The sequence below is a fragment of the Juglans regia genome, chromosome 6 (assembly GCF_001411555.2).
Source record: "Juglans regia cultivar Chandler chromosome 6, Walnut 2.0, whole genome shotgun sequence".
In the NCBI taxonomy this organism is placed as follows: domain Eukaryota; kingdom Viridiplantae; phylum Streptophyta; class Magnoliopsida; order Fagales; family Juglandaceae; genus Juglans; species Juglans regia.
Genome location: NC_049906.1, coordinates 6,848,168 through 6,868,962, shown reverse-complemented (window position 1 = coordinate 6,868,962; position 20,795 = coordinate 6,848,168). Strand labels below are relative to the sequence as shown.

General features: G+C 36.3%; 1 protein-coding gene across 1 annotated transcript; it reads right to left on the bottom strand.

Moving 5' to 3' along the window:
• Positions 1-16,680: 16,680 nt before the first annotated feature.
• LOC109008360 (cytochrome P450 81C13-like) lies at positions 16,681-19,759 on the bottom strand. The gene is made up of 2 exons (XM_018988429.2): positions 18,705-19,759; positions 16,681-17,565 (listed from the first exon to the last, which is right to left on the bottom strand). Exons 1-2 carry the CDS (start codon positions 19,617-19,619, stop codon positions 16,936-16,938), a joined length of 1,545 nt encoding a protein of 514 aa, XP_018843974.2. The 5' UTR covers positions 19,620-19,759; the 3' UTR covers positions 16,681-16,935.
• Positions 19,760-20,795: the final 1,036 nt, after the last annotated feature.

The window sequence follows — 20,795 nt, the reverse complement described above, 5'->3', positions numbered from 1 at the left end:
GTAGTTTTCCAGCCCAACTTTCTGCATCCGATGCTAAGTATGCAGAACACAATAATATATCACTACAAGAAAGGAAGTAGAACCCAACATACCTCATCAAATTCCATCTGAAAGGGTTGATAGTGCCCTGCTGCAGCAATGCCTCCAATCTTTCTTGCCAGAAAATCTGAAAGTCCAGCTCCTATGCTGTTGCTAAATAAAGAGCGGTAGTATACTTCAAAGAAAGAACTGATCCATTCCCTACGACCTCCTCACATTTTCTTCCAAATGAGTTGGATGTTTGGGAAGCAGAAGGGAGAAAATCATCATCAGACGATAATTTAATCCATTACTTGTTGTGTATAGAAACCAAAGTACATATTAATACCTGCATGGTGTTCAGCTCTAGCAACCATCCCCTTTGAAGCTTTTGACATAACAAGGAAAGCCACTGCTACACATGACAACTGAAGTTTAATGAGAAACTTCATGATTATTTCTCAATCAGTTGCCCAATGGCACCCCCTTCCTCTTAGAAATGACAAATAGTAGAATATGCATTAAGAGTGAGAAATATTAAAGGGAAATTGCAACGCCTTACAAATTACATAGTAACACTCCTACTTAGCAAACCATAACAAATTGTACATAAAATTATAAGCAACCATGCTTGCGTTTCCAATCAACTTTATTATAATCCAATAATTCTCTATACACCCAAACCATAGGATCAATACACCACAAAATGCAGTCCAACCCTCAAAGCCTTTTAAGCTATACAGATTCCCACATGCTATTACACAAATGGTCAGCTCAAGTAGAGAGAGAGAGAGAGATCAGTGCAAAAGTAGTCATATTTACTAGAATTTCCAAAGCGACAAAGCTAGTTAAACTACGTACATAATTGTAGAATCCCAATGTCATTTTACACGGGAAAAAAATAACCAACACAAGTTGTAAGTAAACTTTTACAGAGCAGGGAAAAGGTGTCGGAACTTACTCTCTCTCTCTAGCCTTAAGCTTCTCTTCCAACACAAGTAATTCCTTCTCCTTCATCTCAAGGAAGCTTCTCAGAATGTCAGCCTTCTGTGATTCAAATATATCAAAAAAAAAAAAGGAATTATGTATAAAACTATCAATGAATTATTCATCGGGTTTGGAAAACAAAGTTGCTAGAAATATATTTAACACTTCACTTGTACAAGTACATTTTATGGTGGATAACTCCAAATGATACTAACCTCATTTGCAGACCATGAGAGATCGAAGAGATCCCCGGTGTAGACATAGATCCAAGATTGACATAAATATATATAATACTATATATATTTATATATATATAGCCCAGTGTCGTATAGAGTAAGTACAAAAACCACCCAAAGGCACAACACATCGACACCCTTGATCAACCTTATGAACTGCCCTTCTATAGAGTAAGTACAAAAACCTCATGCCTCCCCGGTGTCACAAAAAACCACTCAAAAAATGTGCCCTTTTATGAGAAGCCCCTTATGGGGCGGGGGAATCGTTACACTGAGTCTGTCGAACTGACTCAGTGAACGACGGGAAAGCCCTAAAGAAAGACTGCATCACTTTGTCATTTTCTATCTGATGCTCCCTCAGCTCCCGCATCTCTGTCCTCATTGCATCCAGCTAACTCTTGTAAGCTTCAGCATCCTTCTTATATTGCTCAGCATCCTTCTTATATTGCTCAGCATCCTTCTTATATTGTTCAGCATCTTTCTTGTGCTTGTCAGCCTCAGACATGTATTGTTGCATTTCAACTTTGTCACGTTGTCTACTTGACTCGGGGATGACCATTTCCCCAAGTCCCCGAGCATATCCAGGTCGATGGCCAAGAACCTCTCTAAAGACAGTCGCTGCTGCCTCATCACTACGTTGCTCTGGTCCTAGGCCATCCAACCTACCTTGCATCTCCTTCTGCACATTGAGAAAGCAGCGATTATTAACAAATAATCAGCTAGTGCTATATTAAGGCATGCACGACAGTATAGAAAGAAACATAGATCCCAACGGCTGTTTCTGCACTACTCACATAAGTACTTTCTGTAGCATCGGTGACAAATGCATTCTTTTTCTTCGACCAACGCGTCTCTTTGTAGAAGTCGACCAAATTCCCATTCTCATTGCGCTGTCATTTGTATGAACCATGTGACATTTGAACAACAAAGCTATGAGTAACCACCTTTAGCTTGTCAGTAAAGTAATATTGTCACTAAAATCTCCAAGTAGAGTGCATTTTTACTTGGAGATTTAAAATTAAAATATTGTTTTCCCTTAGACATACCTTTTGCTCAAGTAATCGGACGAATGATTTTCGTCCTGATGTGTGATTAATGGCCTGCTTGTTTCGGTTCTCCCGATTTTTAGCTGAAATTTCCTGTCATACACAATAGGGAACAATTACTTATAATAGACAAACAGATTTTCCACCACAATATTTAGACATATTACCCATATACATATTATATGGGTAATATGTGAGAAAGACTATCTGTACCTTGAAGGCATCGCTGCCCCACCTTTCACACAACTTAACCCATACAATGGGGTCCACCAGACTAGTTCCATTAGCCAACGCTTCTGCGTGGCTTCCATAGGATTCATAAATCTTGTGCAAGTCATGGTGGAAGGAGTTGAAGCGCTTACGTAAAGCCTTTGTCACCGTCAATCGGTGGTTTTCGCGATCCCAGTCCAACACAAAGTCACTCTACATAAGGCAGCATGCAAACAATCAATGTGTCATCTCGGTAGTTTAGGCGATGATTATACTACATAAACAACACCCCAAACAAGGACAATTAATTGATTTACTTACCCGAACACGGTCAATGAGCTCCTCTTTAATCGCTGGTGGCACATCCGACCAACGCTTGTAACTCATGTCACAGTATTGTTTCACAATCCACGATACTCGTGTTGTGAACATAGAAGCGTGTTCACAACATGGGGCTGTCTCACCATCGTTTATCTTCAGCATCACTTTCCCGTTCTTCCTTAGCTTGTCAAAGAAAATGCATCTAGATGGCCCACGAGTTCGTCTCCTCTGTTCTTGCGTTCCTTCGGTCTCCACTGGGGCATCTGCAGCTGTATTTTAAGGTACAATATATTAGTATTTTAAAGTGTAAAGTGGAATATTCACACTTAATGACACATTCAAACATGCTAATGCTTTCAAAATTAAAGTATTGGAAAAACATGCACCAGTTTGTTCTCCGGTAGGTGATTGTTCCCCAGCAGTATTTGGTTGGGGTTCTTGAATAGGTTGGGGCGCGTGAGTTGCCACAACGCATGGTGGGGGACTTGGGGGCTGTGTTGAGTCATCCGAGGAGGATTGATTACACTCCTCCGTGCTATGATATGAAGATAATTTCGCACCGCGTGGTCGGCAGTGACGACCTGAGTATGGGATATAACGCCTTCCACCTCGAAGGCCTCGAAGTCTGCCTCCACCTCTTGAACTCGGTCCCGGCTGATTACCTGCACGAGTACAAGTTAAGGGCATAGTGGGATAAAATTGATGCCCTAATTGATACAAAATAATCACAATATGCACAGACAAGTTCGTAAACAAGCAAATTTATCTACCATTTTCAGTTACTTTTAGGTAGACTAACCCTTACACTATGAGACTTTAAATAGACAAACGAATAACTGAGAGTCGGCGGTATATATACCTTGATACGACATAGTGCATCCCAGTTGACACAGCCTCCCAATATTGAACGTAACCTGAAGCAAATTAAATCACATGTTAGATACTATTTAATTTAGGTATAGATGTTGTAAAACTTGAATACTACTTTCAAGATTGTTTGCTACTTGCATAATAAGAAAATATGAGTTCGCATAATACGTAGTTCGAGCCAGGTAAAATGATTTTCTTCATGGTAGTAAGAAAATAAATCAAAACATATATTTCACTCCTTCTCATATTGAACTGTCTATATACACATACCAATTTCAAAGTCAATCTCATATTGTCAGATGTCTATATACACATGGAAATTTCGAACAAGAATTCTAATATCTCAACCTTAAATGAACGAAGTTCCTGGGTTATATTTATAGGTCGCCAGACTCATCAGATGTTGTGTGCCCATCCTCATCTGAATGTTCCCCCTCATTTGTTGATAGGTCCTCTTCATCTGAATATTCCCCCTCACTGGCCGCATTTCCAGACTCAGAAGTGATCATGTCATCATTAATAAAGCCTGTTGAATCTATGCGTTGACCAACCGGATCCATGATTTCTCGTGCATCTACATGGCTAGGTAGTATATCAGGCCTATTCAGTTGAGTTGCCACTTGATCTGTGTTATCACACTGCACTGGTTCATAATAATATGATGGCTCATCTTCTTGATCGGCATCAGGAGTACTTGATTCCCCATCAAGTACTTCAAGAACTCTCGGCAGTGGCGGAATGTTGTATACATTCCTATTTGCATAGTTCTGCACAACACCCCAATTCCCTTTCGCCCTTAAATCTCTTATGTAGAAACATTGATCAGCCTGACTCGCCAACACGAATGGTTCATCCTTATACCAAGTCCTGTTCATGTTGACACTAATCATATGGTCATCCACCCGCACCCCTCGTTTTCGATCACCAACATCAAACCAATCGCATTCAAACAGGTACACCCGACGCCACTCCATGTAGCGTAACTCTACAATATTATTAATAACTCCATAGAAGTCCAAATTATTTGTGGCCTCATCACCAGTTACCACCACTCCAGAATTTTGTGTACGACGGCGAAGTTCACGCTGCTTCGTATGGAACCTTTTTCCATTTATTATGCAAGCAGCATATGTTGCAACCCAACGGTCAGGCCCGCAAGCTAACGCGTACAGATCAGCGGACACATCAAGTGTATGCGAGGTTCGATGTTCCTGGATCTATATATTTAAAAAAGCAAATTTCACAACGTTTATTTTCGATTAGATCCAAATCATATAAAATGAAAGCTATAGCAGCACATCTTACATAGGAATGGATAAGAACTTACACGTTGCTTAAACCAAGTTGGGAACTCAGTTTGGTGCGTGCGCTCGATGCAATCTGGGTGTTGCACCTTACATTTATCGTAGTGTTCCCTGCATTTGTTGCATCGAGGCGAAGCAACATATTGAAGTTAGATGGTACTGGGTTCATAGGCTCAAATTGTATAGAATGAAAGAGGATTTTTAAGTAGACTCGTTAATGCTTACTCTTTATAAGGTCCAATCTCCGAACAATTATTGAGCACGTACCAGATGGCTGCCCTAAATAGTTTATCTTCTAATTGCACGTTCGAAGGCATACCCAAGGGACGAACTTTCTGGTTGAAAATTTTGAACCCATCTAACGTGCCCTCTTCGTCAGCATCAATGTTGCGGTCCGATCGACTAAACCTCGTCTCAATATCTTTGAGATACATGGAGCAGAATGTCAAGCATTCGGTGTGAATGTAAGCCTCGGCTATTGAACCTTCTGGGCGGGCTTTATTCTTAACATACCGCTTGAATTTGCCGAGATACCTCTCAAATGGGTACATCCACCTATATTGTACTGGACCCCCAAGTCTGGCCTCACGGGGTAAATGGACAGCTAGGTGGACCATAACATCGAAAAATGAAGGAGGGAATATCATCTCTAGTTTGCATAGAATGGTGACAACATCAGTTTGGAGTTGGGCCAGGCGGTTGACATCGAGTGTTCGAGCGCACAACTGTTTGAAGAAAGTACCAAGTTCAGTCAAAGCCAAGCCAATGTCACTTCTTAAATACCCCCCAGCAGCAATAGGGAGTAGTCTTTGAAGGAAAACGTGACAGTCATGGCTTTTCAACCCTGAGATTTTGCAGTCACGTCGAGATACACAGTTCAAGATATTGGAAGCGAACCCATCTGGAAATTTGATATCAGACAACCACTCACAAAATTTATTCCTTTGCTCGACGTTTAATGTGTACTGTGCATGTGGCATTGTTACACGATCACCATGCCATATCAAGTGTAATTCTTTTCTATAGCCCAAAAGCTCTAAGTCACGCCTTGAATTGATGTTATCCTTACTTTTCCCTGGACTGTTCATTAAAGTGAATAAGATGTTGTCGGCAATATTCTTCTCAATATGCATAACATCTAAATTATGCCGAAGTCGAACTGTTGACCAATAAGGTAACACGAAGAATATGCTACACTTTGTCCAGTTCAGCTCTTCAGCAGTGCGTTTTTTCTTCCTATGAGATTTGCCAAACTGAACATCCCCAATCATCTGCAATTGATTTTGAATCTCTTCAGGACCAAATTCCCTTGGTGGCCTGCGATGATCTTCTCTACCGTTGAACAACCATTTCCTCCTTCTCCATATGTGATCTGGGGGTAAGAAACGACGATGTCCCATGTAACAATGTTTTCGGCCATATTTCAACCAATTAGAGTCTGTGTCTGCATTGCAAGACGGACAAGCCAATTTTCCCTTTGTTGACCAGCCAGACAGATTCCCGTAGGCAGGAAAATCGTTGATTGTCCACAATAAGGCAGCATGCAACATAAACGTCTCCTTAGTTGAGGCATCATATGTAGGCACCCCATCTTCCCAAAATTCAAGCAGTTCATCGATCAACGGCTGCAAGTATACATCAATCTCATTCCCTGGTGACCTTGGGCCAGGAATAATCAGAGATGTTATGAAGAATTGGTCTTTCATGCATGACCACGGCGGCAAGTTATAGGGGACAAGGATCACTGGCCAAATGCTATGAGGTTTAGCCAAGTTGTTGAATGGTGTGAAGCCATCACTTGCCAGCCCGAGCCTAACATTGCGAGGATCTGAAGCGAACCAGCCATGATCTTCATCAAATTTCTTCCAGCACTCAGAGTCGGCCGGATGTCTCATACAAGTATCTTCTTCCGTCTGTTGCTCTTTGTGCCATCGCATATCACCTGCTATCTTTGCAGACATGAAGAGACGCTGCAATCTCGGTTTCAAAGGAAAGTGATGCAACACTTTTTGAGGTACCGCGGCAAGTCCGTGTGTATTTGGTATCCACCTCGAAGCCTTACATACAGGGCATTCATTAAGAGCTGTATTTTCCTTCCAAAATAAGATGCAGTCGTTGGGGCACGCATGGATTTTGTGGTATTTGAAGCCCAAACCGCGCTCCAACGACCTTGACTCCTCATATGATTGTGGCAATAGGGCATCAGGAAAGGCAGACCTCAACAAATCAAGTAGCATGTCAAATGACTTAATTGACCACCCACCGATTGATTTGATGTGTAACAACTTGACGACGAATGACAGTTTTGAAAATTTTGTACACCCATCAAATAACGGACGTCGGGCATCATCTAGTAGTTGCTCGAAAGATGGTGAATCTACCGTCTCTCGTGGCCTGTTTGCCGCAGGAGTGCTATCTTGGGGCGCATCATTGAAGGTGCCTGCCCGGATGTCATCCAACATATCCTGCATGTCATCTATGTAATCGTCTTCTTGGTTGATATCATCATCAATATCTTCATCACTCAAGTTCCATGTTGTTTCCTCCTCCCCATGAAATATCCACTGCGTGTAGTTTGGGTTGATCCCTTTCATAAACAAATGAGTTTCCACCTCAAATATAGGCAGCCACAGATTGTTAAGGCATGCACGACATGGACACCGGATGCGATCCCTTCCACTTGCATGGTTTCGTGCTTGTGCGAGGAAATATTTAACGCCTTCGGCGTATGCAGATGATACAAGCCTATCGGGATCATTCATCCAACTTTTGTCCATCTGAAGCACGATATGGGAGGGGAAGAAAGTTAGTTAAGCATGGCAACCTCTACAACTAAGTTCGATGAGAAACTCACCATAGTGCGCATTCACGTTTAGAAGAATGAATAAGAAGTTGTTTGAAGAAGAGAATTGGAGGCACCTAGTTCACTCCATAAAAAGCATAGTAGAAGGTGGTTGAGACACTAGTCTTTTAGAGCGTGGCACTAATGGGAGTAACCAGCTGGTGGAATTCAGGAAACTCATCATGTCAGACTGTGAAGGATGTTATAGAGGTTGCCAGCTTATTTAAAGAGCATATATGTGTGGCACTGTTTTGGTATTGCATACCAAAGGTTAGTGTAATATAGTTTATTTAAAGAGCATATGTTCTTGGGCAATGCCTATTTACTTGTATTATACAAAAATTTACACTTCTTGAATCAGAAGCTCACGCTTTATTATGTTGTTGAAAATTTCCATTTCATTCTTTGAGGTGGGTGAGTTCGGATTTATGTTTTCATCTATGGAAATTACAATTCCAATCAGTTGAGTATCTGAATGTTCGTTTGAGAGGCCATCACACTGACCAATTTTTTTACTTTGGTCGGCAGAACCTGCTTATCTACCTTATATATGATAATACTGTTTTAGGCAACTCCTTATAATACTTGTCCAATATATATAATCTAAGAAAATACATTGTTTAATCCAAGGATTAAAATATAGCTGCTATAGCAGCAGTACTTAACTGAATTGAGTTTCTGACTTGGTAATAATTGTTTTTTGGTTTGCATGCAGAATGACTTTTGATTGACATCTTTTACATGGTCTTGCTTAAGGGAAAGCCCTTGAGTACTTTGTTGTTGTTTTATATCTATGAGCTGTGTTATTAAGTTAAGTAAATTTATATAAATCATAGCACTGACGACTCTAACTCAAATTCAAATACATAATTAGCCATACAAGGAAAAATACCTTTACCGGCAAACAACATCACCCAAAGTACAAAGAACAAACAGCATGTGGAATTGTGAAAGTAGTATATGGTTTATGATTAGATGGATTATCTAATACACATGGCATATATATTAACCAATCAAAGCTATGTCTAGCATATATAATAACACTCACAGCAAAACATCCATCTATATTTTGAGAATTCATGAAATGAAAGGAAGAAGGAATTACGGACGTGTATGGGTATTCGTTACCTTCAATCCTCAATACAAATTGTTTCAGCTCACCCCTGGGTGAAATGGCTCACCAATAACTGAGAGTCGGGCTCAACCAAGTGCTTTTCAATCAAAATGACAGCACATCCGTCCTACAATCTGCACCCAAAAATGCAACATAAAGTGTCAGATTAAATCTTAATATAAGAGCCTAACACAAACGAAATCACAAAACAAAAGGAAAATATACAAATAAAAGCAAACAAATATAGGAGTAATGATTTTAATCACAAGCTACAATGCATAAACCAACGTACAGATTTCAACTAGAAAGCACGTTCCTTACATCATGTCAACTTAGGGAAAATCAACTAACAAGCACAACATCAAACCCTAACGTCTATCCATACTTAGCACTAAGCCAAACTTTAAAAGTCCTTATTCCAAGCATACTACACAAATAACTAGAGCATACATTCTTTATTGCATGTTTGCTGTCCAATAAAGGCCGTCGGGTTTTGTACATGAAAGATAAATGGATGGAAGCAACAATTGGGTTGAGTTCCCCTACGCAAACGAACAATAGTTTTTTATCACATATTATATTTAATAATAATAATTTAAAGGTATTTTCTTAATTACAAAAAGAACATAAAGTAATATTTGGTGAGAGGAGTGAGAAATGAATATATAGTGTTTGGCTAAGTTACTATACGAAAAACAATTTAGTGAGTTACTGAAATTAGTTCTATTTAAATTTATCCCCACATGCTTAATTCAATGTGGGGTAGAAATAAATGTCTTGTTAGCTAAATTTAGTTGAAGTTAGATTTGATCCAAACCAATGAGGATGTTCTAATTCCAACACAAGTAGTAGTCCAGGTTGAATGACATGACTACACCTTACCAAATATAAGATTCAACTTTATTTTTGGAATTCAATGAAAAAAAGAAAGTTGCTATGTTGACACTATCGGTAGATTCGGTACTGCAAAGTCTAAAGCTGGAATTTTTATGCTCAACAGAAGACATTTATAATTGCATTTTTAAAAATAGTACGCGTTTGGTCAGCACAATATTATAAATGGAAATTAAATAGTATGACGAGACCTTTTTGTTACGTACTCTATTAGGCAACAGAAATATACACATGATCAAGATATCCAGCAGCAGATCAGGGTCCCAAAATTAGCAGCATCACACAGAGTACACACACCAAAACCAACTAGCAACACCTATATATTTCACAAGCACCTAGCTAATCGAGTACATGATACATATCAAGAATGATTATTGTTTTTATCTAAATTTGAAGATCGGGAAAGAAATAGATATACAATTTATCTTACGTGTCTATCTTTTCCCTCTTCTACACCAAAAATCAAGGAAACCAGAAATTGCCATATCCATTTCCCAACATCGATCAATCATTACCTCCTAATGATTGGTTGTAGGGGAGAAAAAGGAAGCCAAAAAAATAAATGATAATACTGAATAAATTATAATTAAAATATGGGGGCCATATAAACATGAAAATATCCTTAAATTAATCTGCTCTCTTACCAATTGAGCATAGGACCAATGTCCATATATATATAAAGTCTATATATATATATATATGAATATAGACTCTATAATTGAGTGAGCTGATATGAACCCAACATATATGGGGGGGTCTACCAAGCCTATATAATGAGATGAACTACACAAAAAAGCTTGAAGATGTAATCATGATTTAATATTTCATGAATAACATGACTAACTAGTCTTATTAGTCGGTGACAAAGTTAGGGAATCACATCCAAATGATTATTAATTGGATCACCCTATGTACCAAGAGAGAGGGGAGAGAGAACTCTTTGGAGTACTGAAGATGTCCAGCAAAATGATGCTGGATTGGACACAGCAACGGTAGTTGTACGTGGGTCCCAAGTATATAGTGGTTCGGATGGTGGCTGTTACGTGGAAGGAATCTAGTGGCTCTTTGTCTCTATATATATGTTACTGAAAATGGGACAAATACCAGTCCAAACTGACAAGAACATCGTCCATGATCATGATGTCAAGAACCTGAAATCAGTCTATTAAGTAATATCTTAAGGGAATATGGGTGCAACCAAATATTAATATATATATATATATATATTAATTCATGAATTGAATAATTGTTTTTCATTAGTACTAATTAATTAGGAGGATGATTTCCAATCATTTAGAGGGTTAATTACTGAATTTTTTAATTAATCATGTACATGTGTATTACACAAGTACTCATCATGTGAAGTTAGATGGAGTAGAATATTAACGTGAAAACAGAATCCATATATTCAATAGTGATTATATTTCATGCATTTCGATCATTTAATCCATATATACCAGCACCATATATGTTGCAAGATAATCCCCAATATTATCCCTTAGTATATCATGAATCTCAAAAGAAATTTGCGATAATTGAAGGAAAAACAGAAAATAAATTAACTCGAAACGATATGAAAGTAATTCGGGGGAAAATATTGAATTATGAGCTTTCTACACAAAGAAATGAGAGGGCTGTGGACTAACAATCATCATGCATGTAAGAGATCATGCATAAACAATGGGGCAAAATTTCGAACAAACAGTAATAAAGGGAAAAAAAAAGGATTCTGCCAATAGCATGATCATATTGGAATGATACATAATTGCTCAATTAATATTGAAGAATGGACTTGATTAATATTTAGGGAGTACTATATAATTGATACATATACCCAAATGGAAGAAAAAATCTGTTGTGGTGATATTTCTCTCCAAAAAAGAAGTCATTGTAAGCAACTTATCAAACTCTCGACAAGATAATGTATTTCTAATTTTAAGAAAAATCTGATTGCTTCAGTCATGAAAAAGAGCGAGCTTCTTAGTTATACCAAAAGAACTAGTCAAAGTTATAATTGGAGTTCCAAGGTCAAAGTGTCTCATTATGTTTTCTAACTTGATTCAAACTGAAGTTTGAATCCAATATTTCCAAACCACCACAATAGCATGCACTTTGTAACAAAAGTGAGAGAAGATCAATGTCTATACTCGTTCATCATGATCAGCTAATTAAAAAGCTAAAATAAGCTGGACAAAAAAATTAAATTAATTATTTCTAATAATTTTCTCCCGGCTGCGTTTTCATTTCCAGATTTTGTGGTTCTCTCACTTTGTTAACAGTACGTACAGTCAACGCTAATAAAACATTACAGATCAGATATGAAGGGACGAAAGACACTTAGATTACACGTTTGAAGCCACTAAGGGAGAAGCAGACAAGAAAAATCTCTTTTAATTGTGCTCTTGGTTATTGAGCAGTAGGCAGTAAAGCTCCCGAAAAACATATATATTATTAATTTCAGCATCATGTTTCCAAAACAGCAAATATATCCAATCCATTAATCTTCCAAAGCCATTATACTTTGGAAAACAGAATTAGGAGTTTGTACCACCCATTAAAAAAAGTGCCCCTTCATCATCATATAGTTCAGTACTCAGTATCAAACTTTTTTACACTAGTATAAAAAAGGGTTAATCCAGCGCAATGATAATGTGAGCAAGATTCTTAGATTGGCCCAAAAGAACTAATCAAAGTTATAATCAAAAATCCTAGTTAAAGTGTCTCATTATCTGATAAAACTTAATTAAGGCTGACAAATGAGATAGGTCTGATTAATTTAGAAATAATTAGATATATCTCAAATGCCTGATTTTTTATAACTGAACGATATATCTCAAATGCTAGAAATATATATAGTGTAATTTATTAAATAACATCTTAACAAGCACTTGGTATCCCTGTTCTTGATCATTAGTATTTTTTTTAGGACTACATGCACTCAAACCAGTAAAAATAACTCATTCTAGCACACAAGATGTATATGAAGTCTGTTGTGGGTAAATGAGGCATTTCCTATCTACATTTGGGCAGCAAAGTTTGCCCAAGAGGATTAAAGAAAAAAGGCCCTAGCTAGCACAAATCCAATTTCAAGAGCACAGAAAAATGAGAATATGTTCAGTCTATCAAGACAACATTTATCAGTTCATGAGAATTGGAAACTTGCTCAAAAAAGAACCAAATTCGTACAGGGTCATGCTTGGGGATCATAGCAATAGGAAAAATTTCCTCAAGCCTTGTCACTTATCCTTAAAAATGATAAAACTTATGAACTATAATAAAACTTCATAGCATTCTGCCATCTCAGGCACCTGGCCTATTGTAAACTTGCCATAACTTCTTCTAAAAAACTCCAAATTGCAAATTCTTTAATGCATCGGAAACAACAGACTTAGAATGTTGATGGTACATGGCATGTATATATATAGGCTAATTATTTCGAAATTATCCTAAACTAATTTCGGAATACCCTAAGAAATACATATTGATATATTTTTTAGCTTACCTATATTGATTCTCAATTTTGACAAAGCAATTTGATTGACCTTAGAACCATTTTTTTTTTTCAGTACCTTAATGAGGTGTTAAGTAAGATGATTTTAGATTCTATGGAAGGCATTTTTGTCATGCCCCAATTTTATAGATGACACGTATTTCCTAGCTCTCATTCTAACCCTCCTATATGTCCTCTTTATTTGCATGCTCCTCTTTAATATCTGTAAAATAAGAAATTTTACAGGTGGAAGGTAAGTCCACGACTCGATAAGTATGATTGATTAAACTGGGTGTAATATATGAGCCTCATTTATTAAATAAAAAATAAGATTAAAATAAAAACGAAAACTAAAATCATAGTATTAAATGTAAATTAAAAATCTTGTACTATGTAGGGAAGCACTTCAAAAAATTTATCTACATAGGGAACTTTCCCTTCAAGGATAGCTGTCATTCCCACAAACTCTTCTCTATTTGAATACTACACTTTCTCAATGTTATTTGGTATAATTATCCTTCCCATAAACACTAAAAATGTTTAGGGTTTACACATTTTACGTATCCTCTTGTATCGTTATCATTTCAAATATAACATAGTAATGGTTCCATACTAATATAAGACTCATATATCATATCCCACGATTAATTCCATAAAAAGAACGTAGCACATGTTTTTCATATAAATGTAACCGTACCATAAAATCACATGAAGTTTCTGAAACCACTATTTTCTTTTAGGCTCAGCCACACTTCAATACTATTTTGTCATGAGATGTCCCAATAAATTATTATGCAATGCAAATAAATTTTACTCTAATGTCACTCTCTTGGTGACTGCACCAGGGAATAGTCCCAGAAGAATACAGATTTCCTACTAATTACCGAAACACTAATTGATTAATATCTGTACATTCTGTTATGAGAACAGGTTCATAGCTCAAAACAAGTAGGACTATAAACTTGAGATTATCTATAATTTAGTAACAACTAATTAGTATAAGATAATAACATGCAAAATAGCAATATTTTACTGGGTCATTCAATGTTCGAGCCACGGACATGAGTTCTGTGAATCAGTGCAAAATGCAGATATTGAACGCAAAATTCGTGAAAAGAAACCCTAATTACTGGTACATTTCACAACTGTACAGATAGAAATTAGTCTAGCAACAAAGAACTCCTAATTTTGTAAAGAAACCCGCGGCAAAATCGATTCATTACCAAACTCCAACTGAGTTGCAGCCATACCTGTGGTGACAGAAGGACCCATGCTATCCCTCAATTGAATCTCGACCAAGCTCAGTTGGAAGCAGCTGACCCAAATCCCACAGGTTCAAAGAGACGAAATCGCACGGCTCCTAATCAATTTCGAGGATACTATCTCGACCGTAGCTTCCGCGGGAGGAAAATGTGGTATAGGAGCAAGCTTTGGGTGGTTGGGCGAAAGTGAAGATGAAATCGTTCGGGGGACGTGGGTGAAGATGAAATCTCTCGGAAAGGCAAGCTGGAGATGGAATATTGGGGAAGAACAGAGAGAAGTGGAGGGGGAAAGAAATCGGGGGGAAAAAACAAAATATCTTTAGGGGAATGGCGCCACTTACTATATTACGGCGAAATCGAGCGTTGCAACAGGTTTTTTCATTTGCCGGCGAAATAAATCGCTGTTAAAAATACTATTTTCGCTGCAACTCGATAAGTAACTTCAATCATCAGTTTTCGCAACGGAATTCAGCGGCGATTAAAAAATCGCCGCAATAAACACTCTAATGCGGCGTTCTATATTGCAACACTAGAAAAATCGCCGGTAAAACCCTTTTTTCTTGTAGTGTGTATTGTTTTGGCCGCTGCAAAAAAGTTTTCATTTGCAAATAATCATTTTCAGCAATTAAAGTTGGTCGCAAATGATCATTTCTAGCAATTAAAATGCCAAAAATGATTATTTATGACAATTTTTATTCGCTACAAAGAACCAATATTTGAAACTAGTTCTCTAAACAAAAATACGTTTATATAGTATTTTTGGCATTTGAACGGCTATAGAGACCAAAAAAAAAAACTGTTCCAAACAAATATGTTTGAACAGTATTTTTGTTGTTCGAACGACTATTAAGGAACAAATTTTTTTGGATCGCAAAATAATCAGTTTGAATGCTATTTTTGGAGTTCGAACGACTGTTAGGGACAAAAATTTTCTCATCTAAAAAAAATTCATTTGAACAAAACAGAATGAAAAATTTTAGACATAAGTCTCACACCATACATACCCATTTAAAAATATGTTATTTTACTTTTTTAACCACGTAATAAAAATGATTCTAGACATATTTATAAGTAAAATAGAATAAAAAAAATAAAATGACATATTTTTAATTGGGTATATAGAGTGTGAGTCTTATATGCTCAAATAAAAATGATAAATTTCGTCCAAAAAAACCATTTTGAGATGAAATGACAATTTCGTTCAAATAATACATTTCGAGGTGAAATGACAAATTTCGCCCCAAAACTTTTTGCAACAGACTTGTTAAGACGAATTTGCGATGAAAAAAATTCCATTCCAAAATAATTTTGTTGTAGCACCTTCTACTGATCATTATCTCTGTATTCTCGTCATGTAAGATCAAGTTCATTTCGAACAGCGCAATCTATTAGTTTCTTGAACATTTTCTCCAATATTGATGATAGCTCGATCCAATTGAAAAACAAAAAGGAGAAAGAAATGCATGATTCTGAATGAGAAGCTGATGATCGATCGCTGATGATCAAAGACATGCACGTGATTCTGCTCTTAAAAAAATGGGAAGGAAAGAAAGACAATGGATCGACATAATCCCGCGAATAAATTATATATATATAAGGATGAACATAGTACCAAAATCTGAGTTAATGATACCTAAAATTAATATTAAACATATATATACGTGCACTGCCCAAAGTCCTGACCTTCTTGAAGCTGACCTATATATTAAGATTTCATTTGGATATATAAACGGTTTCATGTCATTTTATTTTGATTATTATAATTTTTTTAAATTTTAAAAAAATATAATTAATAATTTTATTTTTTTGAAATTTTAAAATAATAATAATATTAAAAAATAATATTCTAATAATATTTTATTTAATTTTTAATTTTTATTTAAAATTATCTTATCTCATCTCACTATCTAAACGGTACCTTATAGCCAACGAGTCAATCAATATATATGATGGATTCAATTATCTTTATATAAGATGTTTTGGCCTATATATTGAACTTTGAAACATGGAATAATATATCATTTTCCAGCATTTTATATATATAGTGCCGGACGTACGTACGTACCACGACCATATAGAATTCTGATTATTTGGATATATTATTTATCAACATTCAATACCGCAGCAAGATCCCAAATTCTGAATACAGATTTTTTTTTTTACATATCCAACAAAAATTAAATGATATGGAAAATAATCATTTATTGCAACCTCTCAACCAAGAAGGAAGAGAGAGAGAGAGAGAGAGAGAGAGAGAGAGAGAGAGAGAGAGAGAGAGAGGAAATAAAAGACAAAGGAAGTTTTCGCTTTTTCACAGCAATTAAATTACATGCAGAGAAAATCAAAGCTGAGCGAGAATATTAGTCATTCCATGGCGTGGACTGCAAACGGCCTCCAAAGGCTTAGCCTTTGCCAAAACAAATCCCGGATCCAAGTTCATGTCCACCATGATCTCCTTCTCAACTCTTTCCCAGTTAAAGCACTGAATAAGTGCACCCATTGCCAATGAATTTATTCGGAGTGCCAAGCCTGCACCGGGGCATTGCCTCCTCCCTATCCCAAACGGGATGAATTTGAAAGCGTGATCTCTTTGATCTCCATTTATTTCATCAAATCTCTCTGGCTTGAACTTGTCGGGCTCCTCCCACAGCTTGGGATCCCTATGCACAGCCCATGCATTTGCTAACAGCATCGTCCCTTTCGGTATTTTATATCCCCCCACAGTGCAGTCTTCTGCAGAAAAATGGGGTAATAAAAGTGGCGTTGGGGGATAGAGTCTGAGTGTTTCGTTGATGACAGAACGAAGATAAGGAAGCTTGGATAGATCAGAGTCATTTATCAAGCGCTCATGTCCGACTTTCTCGTCAATCTCTGCTTTAAGCTTCTGCAATACCTCCGGATGATTCAGCAGAAGTGCCATTGCCCATTCCATAGTTATTGCTGTTGTCTCCGTTCCCGCAGCAAACATCATCTGAAACATTAATAAATGATCCAGTGATGTTAGAAAGTAGATGGAGTACTTCAACGGCCGCACCACAAAGCTATGCTAACATCTTTAGTAAAGAAAATTCTTAACGATAAATCAGACGAATAACGTGAATGAGAGCTTCAGATCATCTGGGAAGGGAAATCTGTCTTTGCAGCTTCTTCTCCATAAATAGGTCCATTTTAATCCCAGGGTCAAAGAAGGATACACATCAACTTAAGAGAAGAAGGGTAACTGTAACTACCGTACTTTAGTTGCAATTGATCACTACTAAATTACTAATAGAGCAGGGTTTGTTTGATGTCACTTTGACCTATATATATATATATATATATATATATGTATATGTCATCCTATGTCACTAGCTGAAACGTGTCATATAACAATACTTAAAAGAGGAATGACATTTTGTGACCAGTTATTTTTAGTGAAATAATTATTTTTAATTAAAATGAGTATTGTCTTCACAAATAATTATTTTTTGCCTAAAAATTATAGTCACAAATATCTATTTTCTTGTAATATATAGTTGTGACAAGGATAACGTAATCTAAGAAGAAGAAAAATATTTCTCTTGCTAATAATACTTGCTTGGCACGTGTTATTGATTGAAATAACGCTACACTTAACTATTTGATAATCTTTTTACTTAATTTACGTTAGAATAATGCTCGATAAAAGTAATAGGGGTGCAAAATTCACACTCTTTAAAAAAATTAGAGAAATGTGTGACAAGTATGAAAATTAATACTTTTTGGTGGACTCCATCTTTTAAAAAAGAGAACTATGCGAGATAATTTGTATATCTTATAACTATATTTCACATTACTCTTTACATATTATTTTCATTGTTAAGAAGTGCTGGGAATTTGTTTAAGTACGATTCAAAACCCATCCTGAAGATTAGAAAATATAGAAAAAAATCTATAAAATATTTTTTAAAGTTTTTATTCAATTATAAAACTTAGAGTGTGAGAGAAACTTCGAAAGATCTGTTTTATGCACATGTATATCTTTATCTATTCTAGGTTCCTTGAAGAGAACTTTAGGATCTAATCTATTGTGAATATATAACATTAAGCAATAATTAATGGAAAAGACTAATTATAGCACTATTTACTTACCAAAATGATGCTTTTCATGACATCATCTGAATAGAATTCAGGCTCTGATTTATGAAGAGATGATAGAGCTTCAATCAGAGTCCTCTTCTTTCCCACGTCCTTTACGGTAGCGTTATTCAAAGAGTTGGTTTGATTCTTTCGCTTAATCTCTTCTATCAGAGGCCCGAAAAATCCCTCCCTCTTCCTGTGCAACTTCATCATTCTCTTCTCCAACCCTTTGAAACCAATCCACCTCAAAACTGGAATGAAATCACATATATTCATTCCCAAGTTTGCAAAGAAAGTTTCCTTCATATCTTTGAGATGTTTATTTCCCATATCCGTGCCAGCAGCCTCCTCTCCAACACATTGCTCATCATTGACCATCCTCATCATTACATTGAACATCAGAAGTGAAAAAACATACCTGCACTCCACTTTCTCGGGTTCCCTATTCGAGACTTTGAACAGTCGGCGGACAAGGGAGTAAACTTCTTCTTGTCTGACGACGGAAGACTTTTGAAGGCTGTTCTGAGAGAAAATCTCGATGCTCACAATCCGTCGGAGGTTTCGCCACAAGTGACCGTAGGGAGCCCAGGCTGGAGCATTTAAGTTGTAAGTCAAAATATCACCAGCCATGGTGTGGGGACGATTTGCAAATATGATGTCGTTCTTGGTGAAGCATTCTTCGACAGCAGAAGAAGAAGATATGACGATGCAAGACCGGGAACCAAATTTAAGAGAGAGGATCGGACCGTACTGCAAAGACAGGGCCTGTAATGTTTGGTAGAGGGGCGGTTTAAGGAGGTGCAGGTGGCCGATTATGGGCAGAGAAAATGGACTGGGTGGTGCATTTCGGTTGTGCTTGTATACAAGCTTGATGATAACAATGGAGATCAGGAAGCTGAAAGCAGCGTAAGACATTAGGTTTTCCATGGCGAATAAGCAACAGTTCGATGATGATGATCAGTAGTAGTTCATGGCGCTGGGTTCTCCCTTAAAACCATACTCTACTTGTGAAATAAGTACTGCTTCATGTTACTGTACACCCAATGTGTAACTTGTACTGAAAAAGAAAAGAGAAATGACACACTTGCTGTTAAAAGTAACGTGAGTAAATATAAATTTCCATCAAATAAATTAATTTTTTAATAATAAATTTAATCTTTTTTAAAATAATTATACATCCGTATTTTACAATTATATATAATATTAATTTATAGCTATAACTATAACTATGTTTATAATTATTTATGTAACTATGTTTTGATCAATGAGGGTTATTTTTATAAAAATAATTTATAAAACTAATACTACATTATATATTTTTTTTTATTTTAAAATATGTTCAAAAATATTACAAAAATAATTATGCAGGTATCATTATAACGTACTCTTTTAAAAAAAGAGAAGTTTTCGGGAATCGATTTAAAAATATGTGACGGGTACTTAAGTCCGGAGAAATATGTTATTTTAATTTATAATTAAAGTAAACAAAATGTACTGATTGTCATGACTTGTTTGATGGATAGTTGCCATTCTTATTTATAAATAGGTTGGGTGAGATTTGTTCTAATCCGATTTGGAAGAAAGTCTTGCCCTCACCTGCGAGTCGCACGCATTAATCTAAAAATATAAAAATAAAAAATGATAGTAATTTTTATTTTATATATATATATATATATATTATCATTCTCAGCTACACATATTGATAATGCATATTACGAATAACTGTTTTCATCAGTGATCACGTAAATGAAAATCATTTAAAATATATAAAATATGATAAGAATAAGATTAAAAAATAAAATAAAATGATACTCTGTCCTCAGCTTGAATGATTGAGATTTGATCTTTTTCGTTGGTGAGATGTTTGGTGACCGGTAATTCAAAAGAAAAGTAGGTGCACGAGCTAGCTGCTTGTTTTCTTGTCCAACAAACAGTCTTGGTGTTGAAGAAGTACGTACCGAGTCCCGACCGGTCTTCTGCAAATAAATCAATAAACAAACACAGCAACTGCTAAGCGATCCATCTGTTTTTTAAAGAATAACAGCCTCATTGAATAAGTTAAAATTAAAATATATTTTTTATGAATATAAGATGAATTTAATA